Source organism: Pseudonaja textilis, unplaced genomic scaffold, assembly GCF_049901715.1.
Source record: "Pseudonaja textilis isolate UNSWEBS1 unplaced genomic scaffold, rPseTex1.2 PTEXCTG168, whole genome shotgun sequence".
NCBI lineage: Eukaryota > Metazoa > Chordata > Lepidosauria > Squamata > Elapidae > Pseudonaja > Pseudonaja textilis.
Window position 1 is genome coordinate 1 of NW_028262487.1, and position 11,726 is coordinate 11,726.

At 38.5% G+C, this 11,726-nt stretch overlaps 1 protein-coding gene across 1 annotated transcript; it reads right to left on the reverse strand.

The window, feature by feature from the left end:
• Positions 1-616: 616 nt before the first annotated feature.
• Positions 617-9,430, reverse strand: LOC148123856 (chaperone Ric-8B-like; the record flags this gene model as incomplete). Its single annotated transcript, XM_087918633.1, has 3 exons — positions 9,299-9,430; positions 7,080-7,127; positions 617-1,225 (listed from the first exon to the last, which is right to left on the reverse strand). Coding segments are annotated over exons 1-3 (735 nt in total), but the record flags the coding sequence as incomplete, so codon positions are not given.
• Positions 9,431-11,726: the final 2,296 nt, after the last annotated feature.

An 11,726-nucleotide genomic window follows, 5' to 3' on the forward strand; every position in this document is an offset into this window, starting at 1 on the left:
GTGGGCACGTGAGCCCCAGCCAAACTTACCTGCACTTCGGCCTGTTTGAGGCCATTTTTGCCCTCCTGGAGGCTCAATTTGATAAGCCTTTTCAACTTCAGGAAGCCAAAAAACGGGCCTTCTGGAAATACTGGAAGTGCTGAAATGGGCCCATTTTCAGCCTCCAGAAGCTTCCTTTGAGTCTCCGGGAGGGCGAAAACAGCCTCCCCCGGGCTCCAGAGGCCCTCTGGAGGCTGAAAATGAGCACTTCCGATATTTCCGGAAGGCCTGTTTTCGGCCTCCTGAGGCTGCAGAGGCTTCCCTTGAGCCTCCGGGAGGGCAAAAATGGCCTCAAACAGGCCAAAAATCAGCTTGGAGGTGCATGCATGCACAGTGCAGGTAAGGAGGACAGGGCAGGGGTGTTGTGTGTGCATGCGCAGGGGGGCGAGGGGCATTGCATTGTGGGTGCCGGCACACCACAACAAAAAGGTTCGCCATCACTGACCTGTAGTTTGTTCTTACTGTCTGTTGGCCTGCCTGCAGGTTTGGGCTGTACATAACTACATCCATAAACATCAGTGCAAAAATCTACAAGCAGAAATAAATATGATCTGAATGGTCCCAATTCAAGCCTTACCTCACTGTGTACATTCCAGCTGTCAAGAGTAACATTAAAGAGAGCTTTCAGTGCTTCAATGGCGCAATCGGTTTCCTGAAGGGACAATGGTGACATTTCTTGGTCTTCAGCTGTGATGTACTTATCTGTCCACGTTATGCTAAAAGCACTTTCCAAGGCCTGAGTCAACAGGGGCAATCCCTGGAGGTCATTACGCAGCTGGGATCTGATATCTGTGTGCAGGAGGGAAAGGAGGAAGAGGAGTCGTAGATCAAAGCACTTAATGTCTTCCACAAATTGCTGGTCCTTGCACTTTCTCAGAAGATTGCAAAGCATAGCTGCCAAGTTCAGTTCTAAGCTGAGTTTCTGGGCAGCTGGGCTATTAAAAACAATGTTGCAAAGGCATTTTAAAGCTTCCACTATGACAGGAAAATCAGTCACATCCTCCAAATGGTCCTCCAAAGTATCCAGTTTTGCTAGCTTCATCAAGGTTTGCATGTTGGTCTTAGTTGTTACAGGAACCAAGACTTTCTTGTCTCTTGAGAGAATGCGAAGAGCTTCTAGACAAGTGACTCTATAGGATGCGTTTATATCTTTGCTTAATACTTGTAATATCCCTTCACATAGTTGCTAAATAAAGAAGATGGAAAAATAGGTATTATTTTCTCTGGAATATACAAATCCATAATCACAAAAGATTTAATGATCTTCATAATGCTTATTTGTTGTGTCTTCTGCCTGGTTTATGGCTAGAAAAGTTATTTCCATAGAAAGTCTCCTAGGTATACATTTAATATATGATCATTTTGTACATGTCAATGTATACTTTAATGATTTGTGGCCCCATTAAATGCTAACAAATCCATGAAAATATGTACTGGTTTGCACTATTTCTTAAAAGGTAAAGACGTATTTTTTCTCCTTCTTTATTACTTGCCCGGCTGCTGGTCCTATCTATTAGAGATGTGGAATATTGTGGATTCAATTCCAGAAAAGTGCTTCAGAGCCTAAGGGAATGCAGCCTCTGACCTGTACAAGCTTTTACAATGGTTGCAGCATAATTCTAAAGACTAAGCTGCTTTAAAGAATTGCAGACAGAAGCTCTGCTCATATTCTCATTCATCCTAAAGTATATTTTGGGAATTAAATCAGAAAAACTGAACACCTTTACTCTCGATTACTTATTGGGCATACTAGGGCTGGCTTATTAATAAGTCTTAAAAGTATCACTAAAAAAACTAACTCCCACCCACAACTGCATCTAAAATCTGGTTTATTTTGAACAAACAACTGTTATAACAAAGACAGTGGCTAAAAGAATACAAAGTATGTTCCAGAATCAGGACACCAAAATGAATGGTTGATATTCATTGGTCAGAATGGTCAGACTATTCTTATTCAGTTTTTAGCCTATTCTCTGTTTCTTAGTCCCATTTGGTGTTTTGTGAGATGAAAACTCTCACGCCTCAGTTAAGAACTTGTATTTCTCTAGTAATATCTATAGGCAGTTTATCCTTATGGATTTCTGCTTGAATCAAGAAGGTTTATATCCAAATTATGATCCATTTCACTTTTGTGCTTGTTTAGTATTGTTTTCGCTATACCTTTGGGCAAGCACATACTGGGAACAATCACTGTCAACCAAAATAGAAACACTGTATTATATACAGTATGTTACTCTCCAATATTTAGTTTAGAAATGTCTTTCAGAAAAGCTGCAATCTAGCTGAGCTTGACAGTTATTACTATCAAAACTACATAAATGAAACTAAAATAAAATAAACTGATCTGCAATAAACTCCACACAATTTGCTGTGCCTCTTTAGAAACAAGCAATTATTTCAACAGGGTCTAATAACTGGAAAGCAAAATATAAGACCCCAAATTATCCAACTCAAATGATGTCACCTGGGACACTCTACAAGCAGTCCCCAATCTTTTGGTTTCACCAAGATTTGTTTGCCAAGTACATGATGTTCTTTGCCTCCTACACAAATAATTGTCATCTTGTCATGCTCGATTGACCTTAAGGTTTTGTAGTTCATTATTATGCTGAGGGGTTTTTTTTGTCCAGGAACATACCAATTCTAAGTTCTCAATTGATTTTAATTAAATCCTCAATAGGAGGCTCATTAAATGGACATGTTTTTAAATTTATTGAACTCAATAGAGGCATGTAGCTTTTTACTAGGCAGTATGGTTATAATGAAGTATACACAAGAACTCTACAAATAAATTAGATAATAAATTAGCTGATCTCCCCTTTCCAGCTTCTATATATCTCATTCAGACTCTAGAAAGTTAACATCATTCCCACTATTGATTCTACACGGCACAAAGTGAGACTACAAGACGTTACCTAATCATTTTTGCTTGTGTCCTTGATATTAGCAACCACAATTTTAACTGAGTTCAGGTAGGCAAAGGATGGGAAAAGCAAAAGCAAAAAACCCATCCTGATAAACCACTGTATGTTAATTTGCTAAGCCATAAATCATAATTTACAAAACACAATGGCCAAATTCATTCTCCACATCGAGCCTATTTGTATTGTCTAACATGGCATTCCCAAACCTGGATGCAAATATCTGAGAAGGTTTAATCTAAATATCTGCAGGAAATCAGCTTGGGGAATGGTATGACCAAGCCACAGACAAAAAAAATAGCAGGGGGTCTGATCTTTGATCACTGTAATCTGCCATTGTCAACCGAAAGCTACGTTTACACAAATAAGACCTGATGAATCTTAAAAAGTGGGCTGCCTGGCACATGAAACTTTCTGGTGTAATAAATGGATTTTTAAAGGACGCCAGGATGATTTGTGACTTTTGCTCCAACAGATTAATATGGCTGCTGAACAAAGAACATAAGACTGTTTCTACATGTAAAATTAAAACACACCAAGAGGATTTGTATTTAAGTTAAAACAAGCAAGAAGGATGGATTTTCTACTTTTGGATAATACTGAAAATATTACAGTATAATTTGTAATGGTTTTGATCATAAAAGTTCCTCTGGTGAAGTTTTAAACTCCATGCTGGTTATTTGGGTTTAACAAGAAATATGCTTCCTCAAATGTTGCCAACCATAATCAAATGACCCTAAACTGTCTGGCAAATGAGATGAGACAAGGAAAAAATAGACACAGACTCCATAAAGAGCTAATGTCCACTTTACAGTAGTGAATGGTAACAAAAGTTAACCAAGCCATATTTGTTTTTCAACAATTTAAATCATTTCCATGATCAGTCTATCAAATTAATGAAGATAAAAGAGTTTCAAATTTAAGTTAAGCAGACAGCCTTAAAATGTACTTTTAAAGTAGCAGAATGGATGAATGATTAGAAACAACTAATAAATTATTTAGTAGAAACAGAATTTGAACTACCCTTATTAAGTTAAGATAAATTCATTAAGCAGATCAGTGGCTGGGATTATATAACATGCCAATTATCAAACAATTGTGCTTGTTTTTGGCTTAGAATAATGTGAACAAATAAATCATGTTTAAGGAAAGTACCTCACTTTGAAACCATGGGTTGCTTTAGCTTATTAATTGTAATTGTGAATTAATGATATTAGAAATGGTGATAATTTGTATTTTCTTAATGTCTATGGAGATTCATTAATGTCATCCAGGCACGGCTGTAGCAAAGGTAATTTTTCAAAGGCAACTGGACTAGATTTTTGCTTTGAGGGGAAAAAAGATATTTCGCTACTAATCCAAGAAGCTTCATCAATTCTGGCTGGGTGGTGGAGTGATGGAAGGATTAGTTCTGACAGGAACTAATTTGTATTTTCTGAGTTTTTATACCTCAACCAAACCTTTACATTATTTGAGGAAACAAACCAGGAACTGGCTAATTAAGAAATAACAATTTGTTTATCTGCAAATATATGCCCTTTGTATCTGCATAGTTCTCTAGTTTCTAGAGAATGCTTGCAACCTCATGCCATGTGTTTATACTCTGTTCCTATTTTAAGGATTTATTCTTCCTGTAGCTTTTTCTTCTGCAAAAAGCACTAGTATCAGCCTATATATCTATATCTATATCTATATCTATATCTATCTGTCTATCTGTCTGTCTATCTATCTATCTATCTATCTATCTATCTATCTATCTATCTATCTATCTTCTTAAGTTTTCACGGGTATTTACATGTAAGGTATTCAGCTTTGTATTGGTATTTTCCCACATCATTATAGTTGTGCTTTTAAAGTTGTAGCAACGTTTTGGCAGAATCTCATCTGCCATCATCAGGCTTCTGTATAGTCACAGATGAACACTATACAGAAGCCTGATAATGGCAAATGAGATCCAAGTATGAGAAAAGCTTAGGATTCAGGTAAAAAATGCTAACTCCTGGGAACAGCAAAAGTTCTCAGAATTATGAAACATTAATTATATGCTAGCAATGCTAAAAGCAACTCCTTTACTTGCAACACTTTTGCTAGAGTTTTTATATCTGCATTATTCAGATATTATTCATTATTCACTTTCTTATAATTTCCATCTTCCTAGGTACACCATAATACTCTCAAAGGAACCATAAATTTTGTTTCCCTTTGTTCTTCTGATCCAAAAGCTTGATCTCTTTTGGAATTGGGGCTCTCATCAATTTCCCCAAATTTATTTCCTAGATTTGCCAAAACCTAGATGATATGTTATTTCTGAAATGTTAATTAACCAGTTTAAGAATTTGAGTCCCAAATACCTTCCAGAAGAGTTCAGTTATGTTAACAAGTTATGTCATAAAAATACTACAAGTATTCCTTTACATTTATTTCTACTAATAAAATAAGATGATTTGGATTAATATTGTTTATTCTAAGAAAATATTGCAGGCAGCCCTTGACTTACAATAATCATTCGGTGACATTACAACGGCACTGAAAAAGTGACTTATGAGTTTTTCACACTTACAACCATTGCAGCATCCCCATGGTCAGGTGATCAAAATTCAGACACTTGACAACTGACTCATATTTGTGACAGTTGTAGTGTCCCAGAGTCACATGATGGCCTTTTCGACCTTCTGATAAGCAAAGTCAATGGGAATGACAGATTTGCTTAATAACCATGGTACTAATTTAACAACTGCAGTGATTCACATAACAACTGTGGCAAGAAAGGTCATAAAATAAGAAAAAAGTCACTTAATATCTCATTTAGCAACATTAATTTTGGGCTCAATTGTGGTTGTAAGTCGTGGGCTATCTATATACAGTAAAACCTCTTGTTCTCAATACAAACCATCTGCAGAAACCATTCTGAAGGAGAAATGTTTCATCTGTCTGCATCATTTTTCTTTTTTCTATGATTTGAGTACTGTTTCCACAAACAGAGAAACTCAATGTACATATAAGTGTTTTCCAATCAGGGACAGGTTTGCATACAATGTAAAAAAAATGATGAATTTATAGTTACTAGAAAATGTAGGCTTGGGATCCCTCTTGTACAGTGCAGCATAAGCCTGCAGTCACTGTCAATTTATCTACTTTTAAGAAGCATCCTGAATCACCAACAATATTCTAAAAATCCAGTTTGCATAATGTTATAACATTAAACTAAACAACCACCCATGTTTTTTAGTGCAAAGGCATGGCCTAACAAAAAAGCTTGAAAAGCAAACAGGCAAATTAAACAACTCATGTGCTTTTAGGATGCCTGATTCTGTTGAGGTTCGCTGGCAGCCGGCAGTGGAATCAGACAGTGGGGAAGAACGAGGACCAGTCAGGGAGTCTGGAGAGGACTCAAATGAGGGTCCTGCGTCCAATGCAGAGATGGGGCCAGGATCATCTGGGAATGGGGAGCTGCTTCCAGAGCCTTCAGAGTCTGGCAGCAGCGAGGCAGAGGACCCAGGGGAGCCTGTTCTCAGTATGCATGTACACAGAGTTGCTAGAAGGCAAGAGCAGCTGAAACAAAAAGGGCAACTCAGGAGTAAGGCTGGGAGGTGATTGCCTCTCCCATAAGGTATAAAGGTCAGGCAAAGATGATGAAACCTTTGCAGGAAGCAAAGTAGTTCGTTCAGTTCAGATTCATTATTGAAGCTCTTTGTACTTCGGTTGATTTTTTTTTCTAGTTCATTTGATACTTCTGTTATTGGCAGCACTTCACAGAAAAGAAAGGTGAGTGCTTATCTAGAGAGACAGTTTGAGATTAATTCCGGCTGGGAATGAAAACAATTCCCAGCATTGCAATAAAATAAGTCTTGTTTTTAAAATAAGCGTGTGCGTAGGTACAGTCTAGGAAGCCTTGGTCAGAACAGTTTCCTTTTTTAGAAATGAAATGTTGGTTGTTAGTATTATCAATTCATTTGCCATATCTGAAAAATGTTTTTTTCTGTATCTCCAAGTATAACATAATTGTATTGCTGCTGTAAAAGCTGTCAGCTTCAATCACATGTGTACTACTCAATCAAACCAAACTTCATATATATTTTAATGTACACATAGTTTGATGTTCATGGTTAACATGCTTACCTTTCTTTTTTCTTCATCTGATGACTCAAATTTGAAAGTAGCCCTATTCTGAAGAGATAAGCAAAAGTCATTTTTAAAAAATACATTTTAAATATATGAATATACATTTTTCAAAGAGGCTTACAGGTTATTTTGCTAAAAAAAACTCTCATTCAATGTCTGAACCTTTACCAAAATTGAATTAACTTATTTTTCAATTAAACATGAGTACAGATTAGCTAGCAATTCATTTGCCTTCCATGTCTATTGTTTTGTCTACTGCTCAGTTAGCAATTTTTCCCCAGCCAATTGACAAACCATCCTCTGAAATGCCAGTCTTAATACTTTGACAGTGCAATCCTAAGGATGTGTACTTAGAATGAAACCCCAACAAGTTTAGAGGGGTTTATACAGGATTGCTGTATCAGAATGATCACAATAGAGCTATTAGCAAAAGGTCCTTACCAAGACACTGCCAAGATGGATTTTACAAAGTATGAGTTCATGGACAACAGGTTACCATGACTATGAACCATGGCAACGAAATGGAAACTAGAAGGGGATATGCCTATTAAAATATTCAGCAGTCAAAGAGTTATTGCATCAACACTCTTCAAATATGTAGCAAGAAGCACCTCACAACTTAATCCCCATCCAAACATCTGGGACTACGCTATACAAGTAGTAATATGTTCTAACAAACTACAGGATGTGTTTTGACCGAAGTTAGAAAATTCTTTGAAAACATCCATCAACAGAAATTTCAACCAGAACCTAGCAGATTACTTTAACAAGACACTTCAATTATCTTTGCAAATATACTAGCAAGCAATTATCAATTAGCAGTGTTGCTAGAGTGTCTCTTTAGCTAGGCAGCTACCTGGGCAGAGGGTAGGGGTGTTAACAGAAGGTAATCTTGTGTAGAGGAGTACCCAAAGGAGTAGAGGAAATCAATTATTAAACTTCTAACACACACACACACACCCAATCATCAGTCTGTATCTAGTCAAATGAGGAGTTTTGTTTTCAATTCTTCACATTATCAAAAAAATAAAATTCTAAAAATGATGAATGTTCAAAGAGAAAAGGTGCTAAAAATATAACCTTGGAGAAAAATTAAATCAGTTACTTGTTTTCATGGAACTTAATTTTTGATCTTTTTTGCATCAGAGGTGTATAAAAATTATAGTTAATTGTTATAGAATCTTTAATGTGGTTAACAGTGTCATGCATTTTTGCTACAGACTTTGCTGAATTCATAGCATAAGCTTGCATTTTCGTATGCATACACAGAAGAGGAAGTAATTCACGACCCTAAAGGAAGTGAGAAAGGTTTTTGAGAATATGTGCATTACATTCTGGAAAAAATATAAATATTGAAATAGCAAAAATTACAGCCTACACAATTGTAATGGTGATCACCATGGCAGTGTTGAATGTTGGACAGAAAATGACAGACCTGATGGGTAACAGTAAATAGCATTGACTCAGGTGGATAGATAAGATAGATACATAGATACAGTTAAGAGAATATAATGTTATTACTGGAAAAGATACAAGAAGTGCATTAAGCCTAGAAAGAAAGAAAAAGCATCCTTGTTGTGGATGATAGGCAGAACTGAATGCTCGTATTTGGCAGAACAAAAAGGGTCAGCTTCCCATGACACAAAGGTAACGATGGCGTAGCATGGCATGGAAGAGGCAAAGTCGTTGCAATCTTATGCACTATTACCCAGATTATGCACTTTGCTGGGAGAAGCTGGTTATGCCCAGGACGTCCTCCATAAAGCCACACAGCCAGCCTTGTGCCCTCCAAAGGCTTTGACGGGTGGAGAGAGATGATGGACAACGCAGCTGGAGGGCACCAGGTTGGGGAAGGTTGAGGCATCTCATTCATTACAGTGTCCGGGTGTGTGTGCAAGAACCGGCTTCTCTCGAGAGCAGCAAGGGCGAGTCCGTCAAGGCTGCCCGGACCCCAATGAAGGGCTCAAGAAGGATGCCCAGATGCCTGGCAACAGAGGCGGGGACTGCCTCGGAGATTTCTCCATCCTGGCATCGTGCAAGAGTGCGCGGACTGCAACTCCCATTCTCCCCAGGCTTAATGCAAGCGGGAATTATGGGCGCTGCCTCTCCAGCACCTGGAGGGCGGAAGATGGGAAGGGTGCCCCGAAGGCTTACAAAAGTGGGGGGCGCTTGGTGCCGCTAACGGAGAGCGAGGACCAGCGGGATCTTGTCAGTACCTGCTCGTTGAAGCGGCTTAGGACCTGCTCGGCCCCGTCTCTCCCTCCGACCGCTGCCAGCGCCGCTTCCACCGCCATTCTTGACTAGGGCGCGTCCAGGCGGCCAGCTCGTCCACACGGCCAGGCAGCAGCAGCAGCAGCAGCAGCAGCAACAACCACCGCCTCTTTTTTTTTTTTTTTTTTAACTCTACTACCTTTGACCTCGAATGACGCCACGGTAAGCCCCGGCAACTGTCCCCGCCTCCGGAGGCAATACCGGATCCGGATTGGCTAACGGGAAACCGAAGAGGCGGGTGTCTCACCTTTTATTGGTTGGACTGTTATTTACACCGGGGGTGGGGATGTTGCGGAAGAAATGGGCGTGTGGCGGTTCTTAGAGGAGACTACATTTTCCGGCAGCCTTTGGGGTTGCCCCCATGGAGACGCTTTAAGAAAGGATGTGAATGCATTGTGGGCTTTTTTTTCTTTTCTTTTGTTTGTTCGGCGGAGGGTTGTGCAACAAAGGAAAGGATGGAGATGGGGAAGTTAGAATAGGATCTTTCATTTTTCATTTGGAAAGCCAAGGCTTTCAATTTCTTGTAATCAATGGGAGCTGCTCTTGTACACAACACCTTGGGAATAAAAGGTATTACATGGACTCATGTCATGGCGTTCCTCGTCCAGCGATCTGAAACTGAAACGGACTTGAATTTCTCTCGCTCCCTCCCCTTCTAATTAGCACGCTTCCTCCCCTCCCTTCTGGGTAGCTTATACACCCCTTGCCCATGCTAACAGGGTCGCTCTGACATTAGCCACACTAAACACATCTCAGTTCAAATGGAAATTATGAGATGAGAGCAGAATGTTACTTTAAGCTCTATCTAGTTCCTGGGTGGAAAAGTCTTGAACGTATATCTATCAGTAGAACGTATATCTACTGATGAATATGCCGAGCTACCTAAATTCATGCATGGGAATCAGTTTGGTGTACTGTAATGGATAAGGTACCAGGCTAGAGACTTTGAGTTCTAGTCCCATTTTAGGTCTGAAGCCAACTAGGTGACCTTGGGACAATCACTTGCTTAACCCTAGGAAGGAGGCAAATGCAAACAACTTCCAAAAATCCTTGGCAAGAAAACCAGAGGCTTATCCAGGAAGTCTCTAGGAGTCAAAAGCAGACTTAAAGGCACCTCTCCCAAAAGTATATATGGCATACAATATTTGTGTATACTTTTTATTTTCTTTTTCTGTCTTGGCTATTCTTAAATTAAAAGTATTTTCTCCATTTTATTTCCATGTAATCCCAATCTGGAATTGAAAATATCATTTCCTGAATCAGGTCAAGTGGATTCTAATCCACAAAAAACTACAGTATTACCATAATAAATGTTGATTTGTTAAAGTCCATGATACAATTTTTGCTGTAACTTATTCACACACAGCCAACTCTTTGGACAATTTTTTTTTTATAGATAACATTTGTTCAAGGGGCACCTGAATCACAATTTCTTTGACACTATCAAACTATTTGGTTTATATCGTTGTGGATTAGCTCAAGGGATTAATTGTTACTTAATATTAATTTAAATAATGCCTCCATGAGAAGTCAATTTTCCCAGTAGCAGAAGAGTGGTGATAAATATACTTGATTTCACTTAAGTTTTTTTAAATTAAAAAGTTATTAGTATAGCTTTGCATTGTTTAGCTAATCATAGATCTAGAGCACATCTACTGGAAGGATAAATTTAACTATTACAAATTGCACTGGTTTTCTAGCAAGTATACCTTGACGAATGTAACCTGCTCCAAAATAAATTATCTTGTGAGAATCTCCAGTTCAATAAACACAAAGCAATGCAAAGTCATTCCAGTGCTTCAAAAAAACTCCAACATGTGTGTCCTTCACTATCTTCTCTTTATTTGTCTCCACAAATGGTTTCTAAAATCCCCGTAATCTGTTTGAAAGCTGCACAAGATTTATAAGCTGTCAACTGATTCTCCTTCACTTGTGGAAAGAAGCCAAAAATGGGAAATTGCCTTCTATTTTGTAGGTATCCCAAAACACTTCCTTTCCAGATTGTGGCAAATGTAATATTTTGAAGATCAAACTTCAAAGAATTTTTAAGCCCTGATGGAAGTTCACAGAATGAGTTTGTTCACATAATAGCAACTGCCTCAACAGAGTAGCAAACTTGAAGAACTTGTTCATTTCTCTAATGTTAACTGAACATATCCTGAAATTATGATATGGGCAACTGCCAAAGAAGCAATTTTTCCAGCGTTGTGAAATGCTTAGTGTACTCATGTATTAAAATATAAATAAAACTTAAAGACAAAGCATATGTGTATATTGACTGACTAGCCCGTTCCAAACCTGCTGTCCAGCGGGCATGAACTGCAAAGCACAAATGGTCCTTGTTTGGTGACCATTTGCAGTTATGGTGTAATG